The sequence below is a fragment of the Galleria mellonella genome, unplaced genomic scaffold, assembly GCF_026898425.1.
Source record: "Galleria mellonella isolate WM207_F2 unplaced genomic scaffold, CSIRO_AGI_GalMel_v1 utg300, whole genome shotgun sequence".
Lineage (NCBI taxonomy): Eukaryota > Metazoa > Arthropoda > Insecta > Lepidoptera > Pyralidae > Galleria > Galleria mellonella.
Genome location: NW_026442068.1, coordinates 4547771 through 4570255, shown reverse-complemented (window position 1 = coordinate 4570255; position 22485 = coordinate 4547771). Strand labels below are relative to the sequence as shown.

Genomic DNA, 22485 nt, shown 5'->3' with positions numbered 1-22485 from the left:
TCCAGTCGATAACATATGCAGATCGCGCGGTAGAAATCGTGGGTAAGTTAGTATTTAAGTATCCTACTCATGTAAAGTATTTTTTTAAGCAACTTAGAATGGCAAACAAGCTGATGGCCGACGAATTATACAATATCGTTTCTTATTACTTTGTAGATTATAAAAAGAATCTACTGTGTCTAAATTTGGTATTTCCATCTTTAGTAGTTCCGGTTGTGCATTGACAAGTCAGGCAGTCAGGTCAGTAATAAACTGACTTGGCAAATGTTGTTTCACCTTATACAAAAAAACTACCCAACCATATCTCTCAAATTGGAGCTGTTTGCTCATTACAATAAACAAAAACAATATTTACAAAATTTTTTTATAATCAGTTGAGTAGTTTCGGATCATGAATAAACATCGAGATGCGGAATTAAGACGTTTCCATCATCATCATTCCGGGCACTGATTTCGTTTCTTATACTCTTACTTATATTAACTGCTATTACATATCACGTTTCAGTCTATGCATGGAGGACTTCCTCCCTCTCCGTTCATACAATTTGTTAATAATGCGGACTACCACTCCCATTACTGGCAATATACTCTGTCAGGTCGGCCTTCACGTGCCCCTGAAAATCATCGTGCTGTATTCATCACGATAGGTTAATTGACCTACCTTTTCTTTCTCATCTACCATCCCTCACTGGTTCCCTGCCAGCGTGTACCGTTAGTACAAGCGGGGTTACCATTCTATTGTGACATCCATTAAAAAAATTCTAGGAAAGACATAGAATGAAATTGTATTCTCATTCCATCATCACGCATATCACAGTTTATAATACTATACTGCATACAGACTACGCCATTTTACGAAAAATATCGGCTATTTATATCCAGTTAAAGCAAACAGCAAACGCCGTAAAATGGATATTATTACCCTTATTAATATTATAAATGAGAATGTACCTGTAGACGCTTTTAAATTCAACCAATTATCATGAAATTTTTCTTATGCGTAGTACTAGGATTGTAGAAGAGGATAGTCTCCACCGAATACTAATACAAAGGCAGACTACTTTTAATATGGCGCCCACAGGCAATCAACAAACCAAGCAATCCCAAAAAAGTAGACGAAATTGAAAATAAAGGTAGTCTCAATATTCTTTATATTATATATATATAATATTTAAAGCGTTACTATAGATGTTAATTATAATTTAGTAAATAAAAACAATGTATAATAAAACAATATTCTTTTTTAATTTAAGTATTGTTGCCTCAAATGTTAACATACCTATACTTAGAAATGTTAATTTAAAAATATATAACGATGTATGTATGTTATAAAATATTATTATAATAGCACATCATAGAATATTTCTAATATCTTAATACCTAAGTATTAATTTTAGTTTACACTGACATAATTCCTATAATATATACGGCACAACAATTTCATGAACGTACGTAGCAACAGTTACGTTAAAAAAATATGGTTCTTTAGTTATTAAAATTATACTTATTTTCAACTTAATAAACACACATTAATGTTTAGCACATAGTGAATACCTGTAATTGGCGTAATAATAATAAAAGAAAATAATGTAGTAAACACGAAAAATAAACACTGACAACAAACACTGTTGAAATATAATAAAAATAAAATTATAACAATTCCAGAAAATTCAATAAGCTGGCTTCCTACTACACTGAATTAAAATAATGGGCGCTGCGCTGGCAGAAAAACATTTAAGGCTCGAAGCTGTCATATAAAATATTTCTTATGTCATAGTGTGATATTATATGCGTATTTTAGCTATAATAATAAATACTGACTAAGCTATATTGTTAAACTTTGTACTGGTACTAAGAAAACTGTCTTTTTGTTAGAATTATCACAAAGTTGTTCTATCTGTGTATATTTATTTACTGATATAGTTATAGATATAAAACTATGATAATATTATATGAAATTGATGTGCCTATGATAAAGGTTGATGAACTGTAGCGCCATCTAGTAGTGAGAACTATAAAGCGGATAGGAAACAATTACCCCTCGATAATTAGATGGATGGTACAAAGTTAATATGCTGCAACGCCATCTAGTGATAAGTTTTAGTCACTGAAAAAACATACACAGGCGTGACACCTTTTAAAAGTATTCGTATATATATATAAACGTCCATTGTTTGTGTATAGGTATTTAATTATTTAAGTTCATGTACACATTAAAAAAATTGTACATATGGAAAAATAACACCTTATGACGTTTTCTACCAGGCAAACATGGATATAAATTCAAAATGCATAATCTTCATATGTTATATATTTAAAGACGTAATATAACCTCTTAAAATTAACAATTTACTTTTAGCTATGACAAGCTATCGAGTTAATCTAGTATGATGTTGATCCCAAGATTCACAAGAGGTCTGAAGAGATGCAAGTGCAACTTGGCACTCCTATATTCATATCCATGATTAAAACATGCATTTTAAAACAATTAAAATGTCAAATGTTATGTTAGATGTACCCTACTATTAGATTTAGGTAGTCTTGAAGAATATTATTTAAATGAAAATATATTTTACACATTACAACTACAAAAACTTATAGAAGTGATGACACTTACAATGTAATATGTTATTTACTAAATTACATCTATAAACTATCTACATTCGTTAAGTTATTGAAAACAGAAAGTATTGTTATTAAGCTATCTGAATGAGTAAATAGCAAAAAATTATTTAATGACTTAGCTATAATGTTTTCAAAGAGCTAAAAGTAATTATTCTTTGGAATAATAGTTTCAATAAGTATCTATAATAATTAAGTATGATATTCACAAAATAATAGTTAAAACATTTATTACAATAAAATTATATTTAAGTCAGAGTTTGTCACATAAATCAACAAACTGCATTACAAATATGTCCAGAGCAAGTAGTGTAAAAATAGGACAAAAAACTGTAATACAAAATTATCTTTAAATATATAGATTAGATTTAAAAAAAAATTACAGATGTTAAAAATCACAAATCTTTTATTTTGAATTTCTATTCACCCTGGAAATTTCAGTAAAATATTATGATGAATTATAAATAGTAAACTTGGTAAAGTCTCCAGTGGCTTACATTGCTGCTCACTTATGGATAGTACTTTTAGTCATATATTTGATAAGAGTAATAAATAAATTAACTATTTATGTAACATTTTAAAGCAATAAAGATTCAATTATTGATAAACTTTTATTAGTTTTGGTAAAAAAAGTTTTTTTATTCATATTTGAGTACTAGGATAAGCAATTAAATGTTATACTTAACATTACAGATTACAGATACATCAATGTGGTCAAACCACTTCTCATAATAAAGACATAGTACTATGGCACTCATGAAAATTATAATCAGTATCATTGGGATAAACGCTGCTTACAATTAATTACAAATTTAAGAATAGTAATGGGGTCTATAAAACCGATATGCATTAATTTTTTTTTTTTTTTACGTAGTGCAAGATCTATAATAATTTGACCGTTTTGTTAATTCTGAAAGATAATATTTCATATCATTATTAAGTGCAGCAATTTTGTTCTCTAAATCATCCAACTGTTTCTTATGACTGTTATACATATTTTCCATACTTTCAAGTTGGTTTAATTGGTCGTGTGTGACTGCGGTTAGATTTGCTGCCCGATCAAACAATCGTTGTGCTCGATCTCTAGAGTTTGATGTTTGCTTTGCACGTTCTGCTAGAGCCGAATTTGTTTTTTGAAACTCCCGTCTTAGTTGACTCGCTTTTTGTTCAGCGCCTTCAGCTCTATTAACAACGTCGTTAGATTCATTTTTCACTTGTTCAGCATCCCTTTCGATTATAGATATATTTTTTTTCAGATTTGAAAGACGCATTCGTAATCCCTCAACTTCTTCTTTTGTTTCATTTGCTTTTTTCTGAGCTTGTTCCGTTTCCATAGCAATTGGAATCAAGTCACTTTTAGCTGCATCGATATCACTGTTAGCTTTAGTAATAGCATTCTCAGCTGCATCTTGCGCTGCCTGTGCGTCATCCAAAGCTTCTAAAACTTTATTCGCAGTTTCTAATGTTGAATTGGCCGATTGGTTTACGACTGTAGCATTTCGCTTAAGAGCTGTAGCCATATCTAAGTCAGGTTTTGTTTCTTTTATAATATTTTCACTATTTGTAAGTTGTGATGCTGTTGAAGTTATACGCTGTGACAGTTCTGTAATTTCTTTGGGTTCAACACTTATGGTTAAATTTAATATTTCATTAGCTAAGGTTCTCACATCAGCTGGAGTATTAGAAGTATTTGATAAGAACTCTTTTAACTCAGCAGTTAAGTCTTGACTTTCATTTAGAACACGTTCAGCATTTGTTTGAAATAAAAATGCTCGTTCAAACAAATCTTTAGCCCTAGATCGAACGGCAATCGTATCTTGTTTAACTAGAGAAACTTGGCGATACATATCTTCAGCAGTGAGTTCATGCTCTTTAATTCTGTGTTCGGTTTTATTTGCAAAATCTAATGCTTGTTGTGCTTTTGTAACTGCTCCTTTATCACAAGATATTCCGCCACATTTACCACAGCCTGCTCCACCACAAATGTCACAACTGTCACTTTCCTGGCCACACATTTTTTCATTTAATTTAGGTATTTTAGATTCTAATTCTGATAACTGTTTTTGAAAATCATCCAATTTTTTGTCATTTTCAATTTGGTTACTATTAAAATTAGTATATTGCATTTCGATAAGACGATCAGTATTTTTTATTTGCCTATCAGTATTAGCAATTATTGCTTGTACGTCTTCAACTTCATCCGCAGCTTTCATTGCTCTTTCTTTAGCTTCACGTGTTAAATTAAGTGCGCCTTCTAAATTAGCTTCTTGCAAATTAGTCGCATTATTATCTAAGTTGCGAGTCTGAGATTTTAAATACTCAATTCTTGTTCTTAGATTACCAAGAGTAGCATTGCCCAAATTTATATTAAATGTAACATCCTTCAGATGACTTTTACTATCATCAACTTTCTGTTTTATTCCAGACAATTCGTTTTGTAAACTACTAATATTAGATAGTAATTCTTTAACTGTTGTTTGTCCTAACTTGGCACTGTTAAGCATATTTTCTACCTCAGATATTTTTTTTGTCATTTCATCAAAATCTCGTGTGTATGCTCCTGTAGCACCAACAACTTTTATTTTGCTAGCATTGCCAATAGCATACTCGGTTTGAATTCGCAAATCGTTAATAACGCGATCCCAATTATCAAAACATTCACCACATGAGTAACAATAGGGAGCTTGGCCGAGATATCCTCTGGCACACATATTGCAATTGTACCCACCAATTCCTGGTTTACAAATACATGACCCCTTTTCCCGCGTACATTGTAATGAAACCGATCCATGCAAGTCACATTGACATGGATGACACTCTATATTTGGATTACCCCAGTAATTTTCTTGGCATTGATCACACTGTCTACCACCATGACCAGGTTTACAATCACATCTGCCAATATAAGGATTACATTGAGCCGAAAGTGAACCAATTGGATCACAATCGCACGGATCACAACCAGTTCCTAATGCAATTCTCCAATGATTTTCTGTACATTGATCACAATTAATTCCCATAACATTATTGAAACAAGGACACTGTCCAGTAATGCCATCGCAGTTACCTTTAGTAAAGTTTGTTCCTAAAACAGAACAATTACATTTATAGCAAGCTTGTTCTAAAGCATTTCCGTAATATCCATCTTCACAAACTTCACAGTGATCTCCTGCGGTATTAAATAGACATTGCAAACATTTCCCAGTATATGGATCACAGTTTCCGGGTTTGGTAATATCAATATTTCCATTACATTCACATTTTTCACAAGTACCTTTGACAGGGTCACCGTAATAATTATCGGCACAAACGTCACATTGAAGGCCAGCATAACCCTCTTTACAATCACAAACTACATCTTTCGTTTCTGGGTCTAGTTCACAGCGGTCAGCATGACTATTTCTATTTGAATCACCTTTTACACCGGGGCAAGGACAAGACCTACAAGGAATATCAACTCCAAGTCGAGGATCACCATAGTATCCTTCTATGCATCTTTCACATCGGTGTCCTTCTGTATAATCTCTACACTCTCTACACGCTCCTGTTTTATCGTCACATTCCACAGCATGCCCGTTACAATCACATTGTTCACAATTCGGGAAATTAAAGTATCCTGGTTGACATAAATCACAAGCACGTCCGTAAGTATTTGCTCTACACTTACACTGTCCACTGGTTGCATCACAGAAGTTATCTAAAGATCCTATACTATTACAATCACAACGTTTGCAACCAAATTTGCTGAAGCCATATGTACCAGGAGCGCATCGATCACACCTTGCTCCTACAATATTTTCCACACATTGACAATACCCCGTATATGGATCGCATTGATAACTTTTTGATCCAGATGGATCGCACTGACAGGATTCTGAACCATTTCTTACATAAAAACCAATACTAGCATGATATTTTCTACAAATTTCAGGAACAGTATCTCTATTTAGGTCGTAATAATACATATCTCCACAATTAAATCGATCGAACTCCTCTTTCAGGACACTACCATTAGAAAAGAATGGCAAATCCTCAAAAGATGGTATGAGAACTATAGAATCAACTAATACAGAAGCTCGAGGATTAGGTATACGTCTGTCTTGACGACCTAAATAAATACGGATCTCCGTATCTTTATTCTTTTCTAAACATACAGGTGGTTTTACAAGAACACTTCTTTGATTTGCAGGCAAATAAGTATTAATAATATCATCTTCTGGATTAACATTAGCACATGGTGAATCAAGGTCCACAGGGGGCCTTTTTACAAGTACAGTAGCTTCTTCCCAATTTAAATTAGACTGTGGCTCGTATCTTATTAAAATATTGTAATTCATAGTTGTTTTTAAATTATCAATAATAAACACTAATGAACTACCTTCTTGAATTTTCATAAACCCAGGTCCAGTCCACGTTTCTTTTCTACCATCTGGAAAATTCTCCCGTATTACAACATGACACTGTGGACTTTGTATAGCATTATCATCTATTTGAGAATCACATAGACTAGATTCACCTTCAAATACGATTGAATCGAGAGCACCAACGAAAAAGTTTTGAATAGGCTGATCACATCTACGGCCAGTAATATTTGGTCGACATTTGCATTGTCCTGTTATGACGTCACAATCCCTATCAATTGAACCACCAACATCACAATCACAAGGTGTACAACCGTCATCACTATCAGAGAGACCATAAAATTCGGGTAGACACTGATCACAATTCCTGCCAGTAACATGTCTCTTACAAAAACAGTTACCAGATGTAGGATCACAACCTCTTTCATTGATAGTGCCTAAACTATTACATGTACATAAAGTACAACCCTCAATATTTAAAGGATCAAAATTCCAATAACCGTCTTTACATCTATCACATCTTGCACCGTCAACATTTGATTTACATAGACACCGACCAGCAGTTTTATTATTCGCTATATCTGTTTCATCATCACAAAGTATCTCCTCATCAGTAGTTCCTTGAGGATCACAGTCACATGGTTTACAAATTTCTGCACTTTGTATATCTAAATTAGGGTCCTTATAAAACTTCGGCTTGCAACGTTCACAATTTACACCCATCGTATTATGTTGACAATTATCACATACACCACCACTAATTTTTCCAGTTTTATTATATACTGCAGCATCAAAATGACATTTTGTTGCGTGATTGTTACAAGTACATCTTTTACAAGCGTTAGATGTTTTTCCAACAGCTGGCTGCCATGGAAGATCATTATAGAAATCTTCACAATATTCACAATTTAAACCACGGGTATTATGAGTGCATTCACATCGGCCATGCACCATATCATTTTTAGACTCAACTCCGGGCATAGGCAAGCACCGAGATGCATGCCCATAGCATGAGCAAGAACCACGAACGGTCATTTCATATATGGCATAATAATATTTTTCTTGAATCTCAGCTCTGTTATCCAACAAATCATCGCCTAGAGTGTGAAGTTTAGTAAAATTTATTCTCAAATTTGTCATACGTAATAAATTTTGTACTTCTTCTGAATATGGATTCGTAACGTTTATATTAGACGGCAAAACACGAAGAATCACATCTCCTTCCGTAGATGGTGCAACGCCTGAATAACGAGATTCGCAAACAATCTCTGTCAAAGATCGTTGCGAATGCTTTGGAATTCCGGGGAAAGCTTCGTCGCAGTTGTGTGCAAAATATCTATAGACACGCCAAGTTTTGCCAAAGTCGAAAGACCTTTCCACCAACATAGCCGCAGGACGAAATGTTTTGAATTGTATTATTAAATGTGTAAGATGAAATTCAGCTTCCATATCTAACTGAATAGTTACATTTTCTTTTCCATTTTCAGATTGCCACCAGGATTTATATCTTGTGCCTGGTGTAAATTTATAAATTATATTTTGTATTCGATGATTTAATAATGGATCGTGTATCGTATTATTAGTGGAATCGCACCAAAAACACTTTTTTCTATCTTGTAGATGTGATACTATGCAGTATCGTTCGCGGCCATAGGCACCACACGTGGAGGAGGCAAAGAGTCGTGCTTCTCGTCCAATAAGCAGGTTTCCGGTAGCCGGATAGCACGAACTCAGTTCACAAGCACGGTCCAAGAAGCGGGATTCAGCGCGAAGGCGATCGCGTTCTCTATTATAGACCGCGTCGCTCGCGGCGATAAGTGCCGACACGATAAACAAGACGCGAAGAGCCATGGCGCGACCTAGGCTCCCCGTGCGCCTCACACTGCACTGCTGTACGTGATACACTTGGGCTGAACCACTCTCGCGCTGCCTCGCGTCCCCCACCGCCCTCACTGCCCTAGATATACAGAGACGTACTGGGATTGTTTAAATTTGGAAAGTATGAATAAAATAAATTTTTATTTGTGAATACTTTATATAGTTATATATACATAATTAAATTGAACAATGATATCACGTTAATAAATTAATTAAAATATTTAATCAATCAAAACAAATACATTACAAAAAATGAACTATTTAAAAAAAATATAGCCAGTGTTACTCGGGATGATGTAAGGATTCTGACGACCCTACATATCAAAAACTGTTTTGTCATTTAAAAGTTGGTGCTTGTACAACTATACTTATTCGTACGGCAACATAATTAATAAAAATATTTAAATGTGCTATCCTTACTGATATTATATATATTTTATTGTTCATTATTTAATACTTATAACTAGTAGGTAGGTTTTTTTTTTTGTTGGATGAAAATGGATTGGTAACCCAGCCCGCGCTAACGGGATACGTTAGCGGAGCACCAGTGAAGGGTGATCGATGAGAATGAAAACAGGCCAGTTAGCCTATCGTGATGAATTCATCATGAAGAATCAATCATGATAATTTCCAGGGGGAACCGCGTGGAGGTCGACCTGGTTAGGTATATTGCTAGCAATGGGATTTTTAGTCTCCATTACTAACAATCCCTTCCCCCCCCCCCCCAGTAGGTAGGTTAGATACTTATATTAAATTTTAAAAAGACATTCTGTTTCTAAAAACTCATTTTAATAAAGCACAAATGACAATCGAGTGCGGGCCTGTTCGAGGCGACGACCGCTCCCGCCCGCACACCCGCCAGCTCGTGTCGTTCTCCGAAACGGGCACTAAGCAACAAAAATAACGCCGCATTTTGGGATGCGCTTTTTGTTTTGGTCATTTAATATGGCAACGCCATAAAGAAAGCGTAAAGCGTCTGAGATTGGTACTATTATTAATTTTTAGGCAGTCTTTCTATGACTGTATTATTGATACAATGAGTATGAACAAATACAGTGACAACTAAATGCAGGAGTTTTAAATAGACCTATATAAGTTGTACCATTTGCATGTTTAAAATTAACGTTAGAATTTAATAAACATTGTAAGAATCATTGTAATTGTTTGATTTATACGATCAAAAAAAATATCGATTTGATGACAAATTCACCACTTATGTAAAAAATTATTCTAAAATTTTTAAAAAAGTTTGTATTATGGCTAAGTCTAATTATTTTAATAAACAAATTAAGCAGTCTTCTGACAAAATTAAAACCATCTGGAGCATTATAAATAAAGAAACTGGAAGATCTAAAATAGCCTGTAATCAATTTACATTAAATTATGATAATAAATTAATATCAACAACAAAAGATGTAGTTAATATTTTTGAAGATTTTTTTGCTAATATTCCGATTGATATTACATCTTCTCTGGACTCATCTCAATCTCGAGCAAAAAAATTACTAGAGACTAATATCGGTTGTTGTTCTTTAAGATTTAAATTTTCACATGTTAGCCCCTTTCATATCATAAAAATATTCAAACAGCTAAATTTAAAAAATACGGAAGACCTTTGGGGCATAGTTAGTTCTTTCATAGATATTGTTGCTCCATATCTAGCCACTATTTTTAATAAATGTATTGATAATGGCGTTTTTCCACATTTAATGAAATTTAGCAAATTAATCCCACTATTTAAATCAGGAGATAAATTTGAGCCAGGGAACTATAGACCTATATCTATTTTGCCAGTTCTAAGTAAGGTGTTTGAAAAGATAATGTTAAATCAAATGTTACATCACTTCAGGGTTAACGGACTGCTTCACAGTCAGCAATATGGTTTCACCGCCGGCAAGTCTACCACTGACGCAGGTGTTGCGCTAGTGACACATATTTTCGAATCTTGGGAGAGGTCACAGGATGCACTCGGAGTTTTTTGTGACCTATCAAAGGCATTTGATTGTGTGGATCATAAAACGCTTTTGTACAAGCTCGAACATTATGGTATAAGAGATAATGATCTAAAATTAATGAGAACTTATTTAGAGGATAGGGTTCAAACTGTAGATATTGACGGTGTAAAATCTAAGGGAGCTAATATTAAGATGGGCGTTCCACAAGGGTCAATCTTAGGCCCCTTTCTCTTTTTAATCTACATAAATGACCTTCCCTTTATGGTAGAGAAAATTGCAGATATAGTGCTGTTTGCGGATGATACTTCGTTAGTGTTTAAAATTGGACGTCAAAGTTATCAATTAGACGATGTAAATTGTGCTATGTCTGCAATATTAAATTGGTTTACATGTAATAACCTATTATTAAATTCCAGCAAAACAAAGTGTATAAAATTTACACTTCCTAATGTAAGACTAATAAATACACAGTTATTGCTTAATGATGAAATAGTAAATTTTGTTAATGATACAGTTTTTTTAGGTATAACAGTGGACTCGAAATTACAATGGGGGCCCCATATTTCAAAATTGGCCAGTAGACTCAGTTCTGCTGCATATGCAATTAGAAGAATTAGACAATTAACAGACGTGGCAACGGCTAAAGTTGTATATTTTAGTTATTTCCATAGCATAATGTCTTATGGCATACTGCTGTGGGGTAAAGCAGCCGATATAAATACTATATTTGTTTTACAAAAGAGAGCCATACGTTCTATTTATGGTATGGGTTCGAGAGAGTCATTACGTCAGTGCTTTAAAGACTCAAATATCCTCACAGTTACTTCACAATACATTTATGAAAATATTATGTATACACGGAAGAACTTAGAGAGTTTTAAAAAACTCAAAGACTGTACAAGTAGAAACTTACGCAATATAAATAAGCTTATTTTACCTAAATGCCGTCTGCACAAAATCAGTAATTCATTCTATGGTAATTGCATAAGATTTTATAATAAACTGCCGGAATCTGCATTAAATCTGACAGAGAGGCAATTCAAATCTTATATTAAACAATTTTTATGTAAGAAAGCCTATTACAGGATAGACGAATTCATAGATGACAACATATCAAGTAAATAATTAGTTTATTAGCATACAACGTTATAATTTTATTTTCTCATTGCTTTCTTGATTTAATTGATTAATTTTAGAAATATGAAAGCGTAGCGGTTTTTTGTATTAATTGCCGCATGCATTCTTATGTAAAATGTGAATACTATAACTATCAGATGGCAATTGTGAGTAGCTTTGACGTGGTCTAGTGTTTTGAGTAGTCATGCTCACTAAAATGTCCAGACTTGTGGCGGCGTGGTGGGCCGGGTCATTGGGCTCCCTAAAATATGGTCGAGCGCAGTGATGGCTGGCTCATCCGTCATACTCGTGAACGGGTGCTGCTTGTAGGGACTGGTCTGCTCTAATCACTATGACTGATTTCCTCTTATTAATTGTTTAACCAGTTGGTTATGTATTCAATATTTTTTTTCTTTTTGAGTATTTAATCGAATTAGTGCTAATTGGTGGTTTGTATTCACACAATTAAACTTGAAAATGTAAAGTAATAATAAAATTATTTAAAAGAGCAACACGCAAGTTTCTTGCTCGTTCTTCTTGTGATGAGACAGCTTTCCGAACGAGCGGTAGATTAAAAAAAAATGTAATGACTTTTCAAAAGTGCTTCAATGTAAGTTTATTTGAATAAATGATTTCTATTCTATTCTATTCTAATCAAAATTATAAAAGTTAAATAACAGACATCTTAAGGATCTAATAAGTAGTCTCAATATTCAAATATCTTAACAAACACTCACATTACTACAGATATACTATACATATATTATATATGTACTAGCTATTATTACATCATCATTATTGTCATTATATAATCATTATCATCCTATAGACCTCCCCAGGGGATTTTACCATTAGATGCCAACCAGCTGGTTGACAACCGCAGTTAGTCTTTGGTGATGTTTTAAGAGGGACTTTGTTGGCCATCCCTCGACCATAAGTTTTAAATTCCAGTTCCCTTAGTCGTGTTTTATGACACCCACGGGAATGGAAGAGGTGGCCTATTCTATGCCAGGACAAACAGGGCAATATTTAATTTGTTAATTTTATGCAATTATTGTATTATGGACCATCACAAACTAGATTTATAATCATTTGAATCAAATGTATTTTATATTTAGTTTATATTAGTCCTTAGAATAAAGATTTCGCTTCGATATCAAATTGACTTAACCAATTACTATGAAATTTGGTACACATGTACTATATGTGATGGAGAAAGATGTAACGCTGCTTTTATCCCGATCAGTAAATACATCCCAGCCACGCGGAAAAAGTCGCGGGTAAAAGCTAGTTATAGTTATAATTTACATTAAAATAGATCAAAGCTACATGATCCACTATAATTATGAAATAGATTTTTATCTAAAAACGTAAAGAGATTTCTTCCGAGTCGCCAACGCGCGCGTAATGCCCCTGGTAGGGGGGAAAGGGATTGTTAGTAATGGAGACTGAGAATCCCATTGCTAGCAATATACCCAACCAAGTCGACCTCCTCACGGTTCCCCCTGGAAACTATCATGGTCGATTCCTGATGAATTCATCATGATGGGCTAACTGACCTGTTTTCATTCTCATCTATCACCCTTCACTGGTGCTCCGCCAGCGTATCCCGTTAGCGCAGGCGGGGTTGCCATACCATTTTCACCCATCAAAAAAAAATGCCCCTGGTATTGCAGGCGTTATAGGCTACGGCAATTGCTTGCCATTAGGTAAGCCGTATACTTGTTTGCCACCACAGTAGTATAAAAAAAATATTTCAGTACTAGGACAACAAAATTAAAAAGTAGTAACATTATGGCGATGATATAAGCAATAACAGAGGGAGTAACGAACGTCGGGTTCGTCATGTCGGTCACGCGGCGGCCGGGCGATAAATACACTGCGGACAGCGTTACCAGATACGACTTATTACTTATCCTCATATTTTAAATATTCTTTCTCCAAATAAACATTAATTCCTCCAGTTTTATCCAACGACAACTTTTTGTTTAATTTCACTATGTTTTAAGAAGGCAAAATGCGAATTATGCATTAAAACCCTGTCTCTATGACCTTTTAACGTCAAATTACTACTCCTACTTTCAGTTGTGTATTCTATATTTTTATATACGGTTTACAAATAAAGCAACTCTCACAAATATGCACCTAAACTTCTCTAGCATTTATTTTGTCTGTTATCATTCTCTCCAATTTATTTTTATTCAAATATTTCTCCAACAATTTCATTTCTCCAAAATTTCTCTAACACAGTTTATTTTATCCTAAATTGCGAAAAGAATACCCAATCTGGCAACACTAGCCGTGCGCGATTCAGCGCGCTGGCTGGCCTTCCGCCCTATACATCCGGTCCGCGATAAAACATTCGCGGTTCTAATGAACGGTCCATCTCTTAAAATACCTATCTCTCAATTATTTTTATAATATATACTAGTTTTACCTGCGACTTTGTCCATGAGACCGAGATAAATTGATTAAGCAAAATAAAAAGAAGTTTATATATTTACCAGAAAGAGGCTTTATACAAAAGTCATTTGCTTAGTTACCATTGTCCCATTCGTATTTCAACCGTGAAGCAGTTGTGTTTGTATGGCTGTGTTTTGGTTTAAAGGGTGAGATATAGCAGTAAATTTACAGGATACAGAGGCATAATACCTTATTCTATATATCCTTATATATGGGTGAAACCACATACTCTGTATGCCCATGATACTGCTCATGTCTGTAAGCGACGGTTACCACTTTACCTCAGGTAGGACGACAGATTGTTTGCCATTCCATGTTCCATAAAATAAAAATATCTTTTCCGTCCCAAACAAACGTGTATACCAAATTTCATGACAATTAGTTGAAGGCTTGAGGCGTTAAAGGGTCAAGAAAGCTAAACGAACAAACGCACTTTTATATTTATAATATTATCAAGGATTAGAAGAATGTTGTTTTTTTTAATGGATGACAATGGAATGGTAACTCAGTCTGCGCTATCGGTATACGCTAGCAGGGTACCAGTAAGGGATGATAGGTGAGGATGAAGCAAGTCAGTTAGCCCACCGTGATGAATCTAACAATAAATCAACCATGATGGTTTCCAAGGTGAACCACGAGGAGGTCGACCTGACAGGGTATATTGCTAGCAATGGAGCTTCTAGTCCCCATTACTAACAATCCTTTCTCCTCCCAAAAAGAATACAGTTGTATGGACGTGGAAATACTTTTGAAACGAGAATATATGGATGAGAATAAAAAGATAAATTGGAAGAAATCACATTCGCGGATATATTGACAAATATTAATGAGTTAAAATTATTATTAATAAATGAGAGCAATTAAATAATATTATGTTCTATAAAAAAAAGACGACTTATGTCACTACAAAATCGAAATCGTTTACAAAAATTATAAAAATCACTTCAGATTAAAAAAAATATTGATAATTGGATAGACATATTATTTTTATTTCTTTTAATGGGCACACATATTGCATACAAACAGTACAATTAAATGGAGACACTAGTCCTTTTTATGACAAATACTTAAAAAATCATTAGTAGAAAAAAAGACTAAAGGAAGAAAAATGGTAACCCCAAGAAGTAATTGTACCTATATCAAATAAAAAAAAAACTATCGTCAATATATAAAGGGAAGTCAAGAATATAAGCAGACTTTCCATCAAAAACAAAATACCTCAACTTTTCTCGTATCTATATATACCTATCTTAAACAGGTTCTTTACGAAACATATATGGTATGCAGAAAGGGATAACAAAGGATGTTCCCCTCTATTGTCTAATGAACTGTATAGCAACACATTGGGTTCGGTTCATTTCACATTAGCAAACATAAACCTATTAGCAATAGGTATAATTATTGAAGATACCCCTCAAATGTTTCAAGTAATAGGTATGACCTTTAAAACTAGGGCGATAAACATTTTGCAACCAAGAACTCGTTATTGTAACGATTATTACCGAATTATATCTCCTTTGGGATTCAAATGCCAATCAATAGGTACGCGAAATTACATACGACATAAATAATAAACCTTAGATATAATATTTTAATATAATAACAAATGTTAATTTAAAGTATTACTTATTATAAAAAAAAAAAAAAAAGAATTTACTAGATATAGGACTTATTTATATAGAAATTAAACTATGTACTAAAGATCAAATAATATTAACTCAAACTACTATTTTTAATAGTAAAAAAGTAGTTTGCCAAACATGGAATCAGGGCATGTTTGCAAAAAGGCGTCAAAATTAGCATAAATTAAAAGTTAAACGGTACAAAGTACTACCTATAGGGCCAGAAGAAATACTATCGTGGTAACAAAATACATATATGTACTTAATATCTATTATTTCTATGCTAAAAGTGACGAAACTAAGGTCAATAATGGACAAGTTAAAACAAAACGCTAATAGAGTCTATGTAAACGTTAGATAAATTGTTACATTTCGACAGTTGGACGATAACCCCTTATCAGTGTCAAGTTAACTAGAAACTGGCCGGAAATAGAATAAATGTACCACCTACATTCTAAATATTAATTTAACGAAAATACATTTACAGTAAATATACAAAACTACATTTTTACTACACTCGAATTTTGGAAAAAAATAGGAAATCACTTTATAAATTTTAGATAGATAAGAGCGAGTAAGTACCAAGACTTCTAAACATTACCTCATAATCTATTTAAAATCGATATTTAAACAATGATCAAATTCTTGTAATTTGTATTTTGGTAATGTGAAATTATAATATTGTTTAGCTTAATAGGTAACATTTTTTGCCCAGCTAACGTGTGCACTGCATGGCGTAGGATTGGATGCACTCGGATTTATAATCGGACCTCTCTAGTTGCCGGGATTATTCCGCATGTCCATATTTTATTGGTTGCGCGGCAATCATCACGTACACGTTTCGAGAGACAACAGGGTCATTCCATCGTTTCTGGTGTTAGATTCGTACACATAAAATTATATTTTATTAAATGTTATAATATAAAGAAACAACCTATTATTTTTATTAATTTCACATTGCTGAAGTGACAATGGGCTGGTCACATACCTCGAAGAACCGACAATTGATGAGGAAGAAAGGTTTTTGAGTGGAAAGCAAGTACGAGCAAACGCAATGAGCGACGACTTCAAATGCAATGCAAGGAGTCAGTAAATGCAGGTGGCTCAGAACCGTACCTTATGGGAAAGGCATATGGTCAGCAGTGGGCAGATAATGGCTGAGATGTCATAATATAATTTTATGAACTTGCTACATTTGTCGTTACCGATAATTGTTTCAACTTCATTCATTAAAATATAAACATAAGTTTTAAAAATAATATTCAATTACAGATTAATAAAGCAAATGAAAACGTTCCATTTTTAGTTAAAATTATTACAGAAAGGAATCTACAAATGCAGAATTACAATGGAAACAGTAATAATAGTAACACTCTCACAACCAACTCTATACTTCAACACGAAATTATGTTGTTGGCTCTAAGAATATGCGACAGCAGTACAAGTTGTGCTGCAGAAGATTTTATGATGATAGGTAAGACGATGTAGTTAAAAAATATACTTATATAAATCATAGGTCTTCCAGATATATCGGGCTGGCAGTTGTAACTTTAGTACATTGCGTTCAGTATAAGTACCTATACACAAACAGGAAGGGAGATCTAAAATAGCCTACATGACTGTAACTGCACCGCATGGCCCGATTAGATCTTTGAGATCGTAAACTTATTTTCAAGAACTACTATTGCCACTTTACGTGTGTCGCTTAATCACCATCACTCACAAGCAGAGGGCCTTTCAACTGTCCCATATACAATATATTTTATATTATTTATTAATTACTCGTGTTATTACAAATAAGTATATAATTATGTATGTAGTGGAATAAGAAAAAGGAAAGCTTATCAATTTTTTGTTATTTTTAAATGATAATGTTATTATTATATCTGATTATATATTCTCATTATAAACCAAAGATGCGAATTAAATAAAAAAATATTAAATAAAAAAAGGAAGATAAAGTGATACACGCATCACCAATATACTTAAATAGAATTAGTACTTTACACTGATTTTTTTTTCTATAATATATTATACATTAATAAAAATATTCATTAATTAATTAAAAAAAATTGATGGAATAGTAATACTTTATTTTTACTCACAATAATTATAATTTTAGGTAATTTATTATATTTTTTATATACATAAATATTTATATAAACAAGTATTCATTATATGTCCGTAGGTAAGTAGTCACTATCTGTATAGATTCTTGCCTAATTTCAGCTGTTGTAAAGTTTAAATCTCAGGTCAGTGAACCGCGTTATCTAGTTTACATAGTCCCAGCTTGTGATGTGTGCTAATCATATTCATTACTAATACGTAACTCTAATAAAAAATAATAACTTTATATAAGCAATAGACTATGGTATCATTAATAATTAGACATTCTTATACTTTTCATCATTAATCCCACGTACTACAATATATCTATACTTATAATAAATCTGTAGAGGTCAATTCTTTACATGAAATATATTTCCAAAATAATAACTATCAGGGGGTGATTAGTGATCGATACTGATGTCAAAAATACAATCAGTAAAATTTTTGTCTGTCTGTTTGTATGTATGTTCGTTATAGAAACAAAAACTACTCGACAGATTTTAACGAAACTTGTTACATTTTTTTTGACAAACGTAACTATTAATACGAATCGTTGCCACTGATGAATTGTTAAGGCAGGCCTTTGAACAATCGAAGTTAACAATAGGGTACAACAAAAACCGACGAACAAATGCAGGATGGACGGGAACGCAAAATCGAATAACTACAAATGCCATGTGACATAGTTATGGCTTTCCAGATCAAAAAGGCCACCGTGTGTTTTATATTCACATAATGAACATTCAGTGACCATATATCATGGAATAATTAATAATAAATATTTATTTCGATAGATCTGACATGCTTTTGTTGATTTTATTTTTTATAATTCACCACAATAACTATATCTTTATAATTATTAGATATTTTTTCTTTTGCACAATTACAGCGTCTGTAAGAATACATGCTAATATTATATTTTGTATCTATAATGTCTGGATTAGTCTCAAATGCCCCACATTGGAGACTTTTTAAAAAGATAGCAGTTTTTACATCGCAAGGACAAACTTCGAAGCTATTGTAATATTTTACAAGCTACTCCAATTCTGGCTTGTGAGGGATCTAAATTGCACCAAACATAAGTACAAACTAATTAAACCAGACTGTAAATAAAAAAAAATGGTTTGAAACTCGTCCACTAATCACAATCTTTTACATAATGACATACATTTCAAGGTCAGACATACGGCGAAAACACGAACAAAAAATTCTTTAAGTTATCATTCACAAAAAGATATCTAAATATTTTATTTATTTTACATGCAAGATTTTTTACTTACTAATATGTGAGAACGTAGTTCTTACTAATTCATCTGTTTGTCAAATAATAAAAAATTGAATTTTTATTAATAAAAAATTGAAAAAATGATTTTATAACATAGATTGTCGAAGTAATTACTTCGGAAGGAAACGGATAATTATCCGTTTCCTATATATCTGTCGTGGTATAGTAACATTATATTATTTAAAAAGAACCTAATTTTTGTTTAATTATTAAACAATTGGCGTATCTAATAGGATATAGCGGAAACATTTATTGCTTGAATGCCTGAATCCGACAGAAAGTGACCTCTGACTACCCCTCTTCTAATGGTATCTGTTATTATTTTATTTATTTAGAATAAAATATCAAATGGTAGCAAATATAATGAACGCATAATGTATTCTATTCACATTTGTTTGTTTTTTTTTTGGTATTATTTTTATTAAGTATTTTCGCGACTGGGTCTTGACCACAATAGAATATCAATGTTTCGCTCTTTAGAGGGCAAAACAATAAACTGAGTTGTGAACATTTTGTGTTACTATGGCACACGTATGAAAGAGGGAAATTGTTGTTTTATATATTTTGCTTTTTTTTTTTTTGTATATGCATTCTTTTATCTCTTTTTACTGTGTATGTCTGTATTATGTGTATGTTTGTACTGTTATTTGTGTGCTGTAAGTAATGCAAACACAGTATATATTTATCTATAACCAAATTTGTGGTTATGGAAGTAATTATAGGTTTGTATTTCATAAAAATATATAAATATGACTGTCTTGGATTACCTATTCTATGGATTAACCGTATCTAGGAATATAACCCGTAAAACGTAATATAATAATCCTTTATTATATTGTGCTCAATTGCATAGTTACTTCTACAGAACCGAAAAAAATGCGGCTCAATTTAACAACATTACGTAGAATACTCGTTCGCAAAATCTACATAGACTTTAGAGCAATGTTTTTTCGATTTCGAATTTGCTGAAAGACAAGTAATTTTTATTTCTTTTAATTTTATGTCCGGCTTCGTGTGCCGTACCAAAGTCGTAAAAGGAACCTTTATTATGAGAACATTTAATGTATATGAACCCGGACATCTGTAGCACACGTGTTTGACGGCACCGTCATACGATTACAAAACGCTAAATATGCACTACCATATAATAGCAGTAATTCGAGCTCACCCTTGTCATCATTATTTTTAAAATGAGATCACTTTTAATAGTTACCTAATAGTTACAATAATACGTTTAAAATAAATTAATGCACTGTTCTATTCTTAATGCGTTGCCCTCAACAGAGTCCATTATAAGGTAGTAGTCTCTATCTAACCTTATACGTATCTGGTTTATTTAATTTCATACGCCTCGTCTAATCTAAATAACAGTGGATATTGTTAAATTTCATGAAAGAAAAAAAATGTAATCACAAAATAAATTAAATATTTTTTAACAATCGATGCTTATTACTGAGAAAATATAAATAATAAAATTTTAACATAGTTATAATATACATATTTTATAACGATACAGAGTACCATAAAATATTTTTACATAATAATATTATCATAATATATTAATGTTGTTATCTATCAAAATATTTATTTCATTTATAAAATGATTTTGTTAGACCAATGCATCGCCATTTACTCTCTCTATTTAGCGTAACGTGTGACTGGTAGAAAATGCCATTAGGCATTAAGTCCGCCCTGTAGACATATTTTAATGTGTGCAAAAATATAAATAAATAAATAAAGTAATCAACACTTATTGATCAAAATAGATGAATGAGCAATTTGCCTTTAGCATTAACAAGTGCGCGTGGGCAACTAACCTGCGTTGAACGTGGTGGGCAGCACGCAGCAGCAGACGGGCAGCACGCAGTCGCGCCTCCCACGCTGAACACGCGGAGCTCGCCGCGGTGCCTAGTGATGATACCACCCATTGGTATTCCTCCACCTGAGCATGGCACCACAGATTACATACTGGCATTTAAAAACACATGAGGGGTGACAATGAAATGATAACTCCACCTGTGCTATCGGTATACACTAGCGGGGCACCAGTAAGAAATGATAGATGACGATGAAAGCAGGTCAGTTAGCCCATCGTGACAAATTCCATAGAATTGACCACGATGTTTTCCAGGGGGAACCGTGTGGAAGTCGACCTGATAGTGTAGTATTGCAAATAAAGAGTTAGACCCCATTACTAACAATCCCCTTTTTCTCTGCATTTTTTTTTATACAACTTAGAATAGCAAACAAGCTGACGGCCCACCTGATAGAAAGTGGTAACGGTCACCTATAGATATGAGCAGTACCATGGACATAACAGAGTATACTGTTTCGCCCATGATACCCCCCATGCGTTGCCATTCCTGAGGACTCAGGTGTTATTCCTCTGTACCCTCTAAATTCACGCCATATCCTACCCTTCAAACCGAAACACAGCTATGCAAACACAACTGCTTCACGGTAGAAACACGAATGGGACAGAGGTGCCCAAGCAATCGACTTTTGTACAAAGTCTCCCTCTGGTAAGTATTACGTAACACAATTTGATAGGTTCGAAGAACGCGTTACGTAACATTTTTTTTATTGAAATAAAAAAGTAAAGAATGAATATCAAATTTTCAACTTGTTTCGTTTTACGGGGAATTCCTCGACTGTTTTGTACATCATTTTTATTTTATTTTTATTGTCAGTATTCGTCAGTGTTGTGACTTTTAGGTAAAAATGGTCATTTACGTAAGGTTTAGGGAAGGTTGGGGGACAGAAAAATGTTACAAAGAGGGAGAGAGGAGGCGAAAAATTTTATTTTTCCAAAAATTGCGTTACGTAATACTTGAACATCTCCTATTACAGATATCTGTGATACTGGTTGTTACAGTACGATCATTATAATAGTAATATTTTACCAGAAGGAGACTTTGTACAAAAGTCGTTTGCTTAGGCATCTCTGTCTCATTCGTGTTTCTACCGTGAAGCAGTTGTGTTTGCATGGCTGTGTTTCAATTTGAAGGATGGAATACGGCAGTGAATTTACAGGGTACAGAGGAATAACACCCGAGTCCTCAGGAATAGTAACA

At 33.2% G+C, this 22485-nt stretch overlaps 2 protein-coding genes across 5 annotated transcripts in view; both read right to left on the bottom strand.

The window, feature by feature from the left end:
- The window catches only part of LOC113523498 (cytoplasmic dynein 2 heavy chain 1), a 77525-nt gene that overhangs the window by 39253 nt on the left and 15787 nt on the right, over positions 1-22485 (bottom strand). For all 4 annotated transcript variants that reach the window (XM_052895680.1, XM_052895681.1, XM_052895683.1 and 1 more), the window contains one exon: positions 21229-21353. In XM_052895680.1, the coding sequence (XP_052751640.1) occupies positions 21229-21353 (125 nt within the window). The remainder of the gene's footprint in view (positions 1-21228; positions 21354-22485) is intronic.
- LOC113523401 (laminin subunit beta-1) lies at positions 1224-8909 on the bottom strand. The gene has a single exon (XM_026909360.3). It carries the CDS (start codon positions 8832-8834, stop codon positions 3489-3491), a length of 5346 nt encoding a protein of 1781 aa, XP_026765161.2. The 5' UTR covers positions 8835-8909; the 3' UTR covers positions 1224-3488.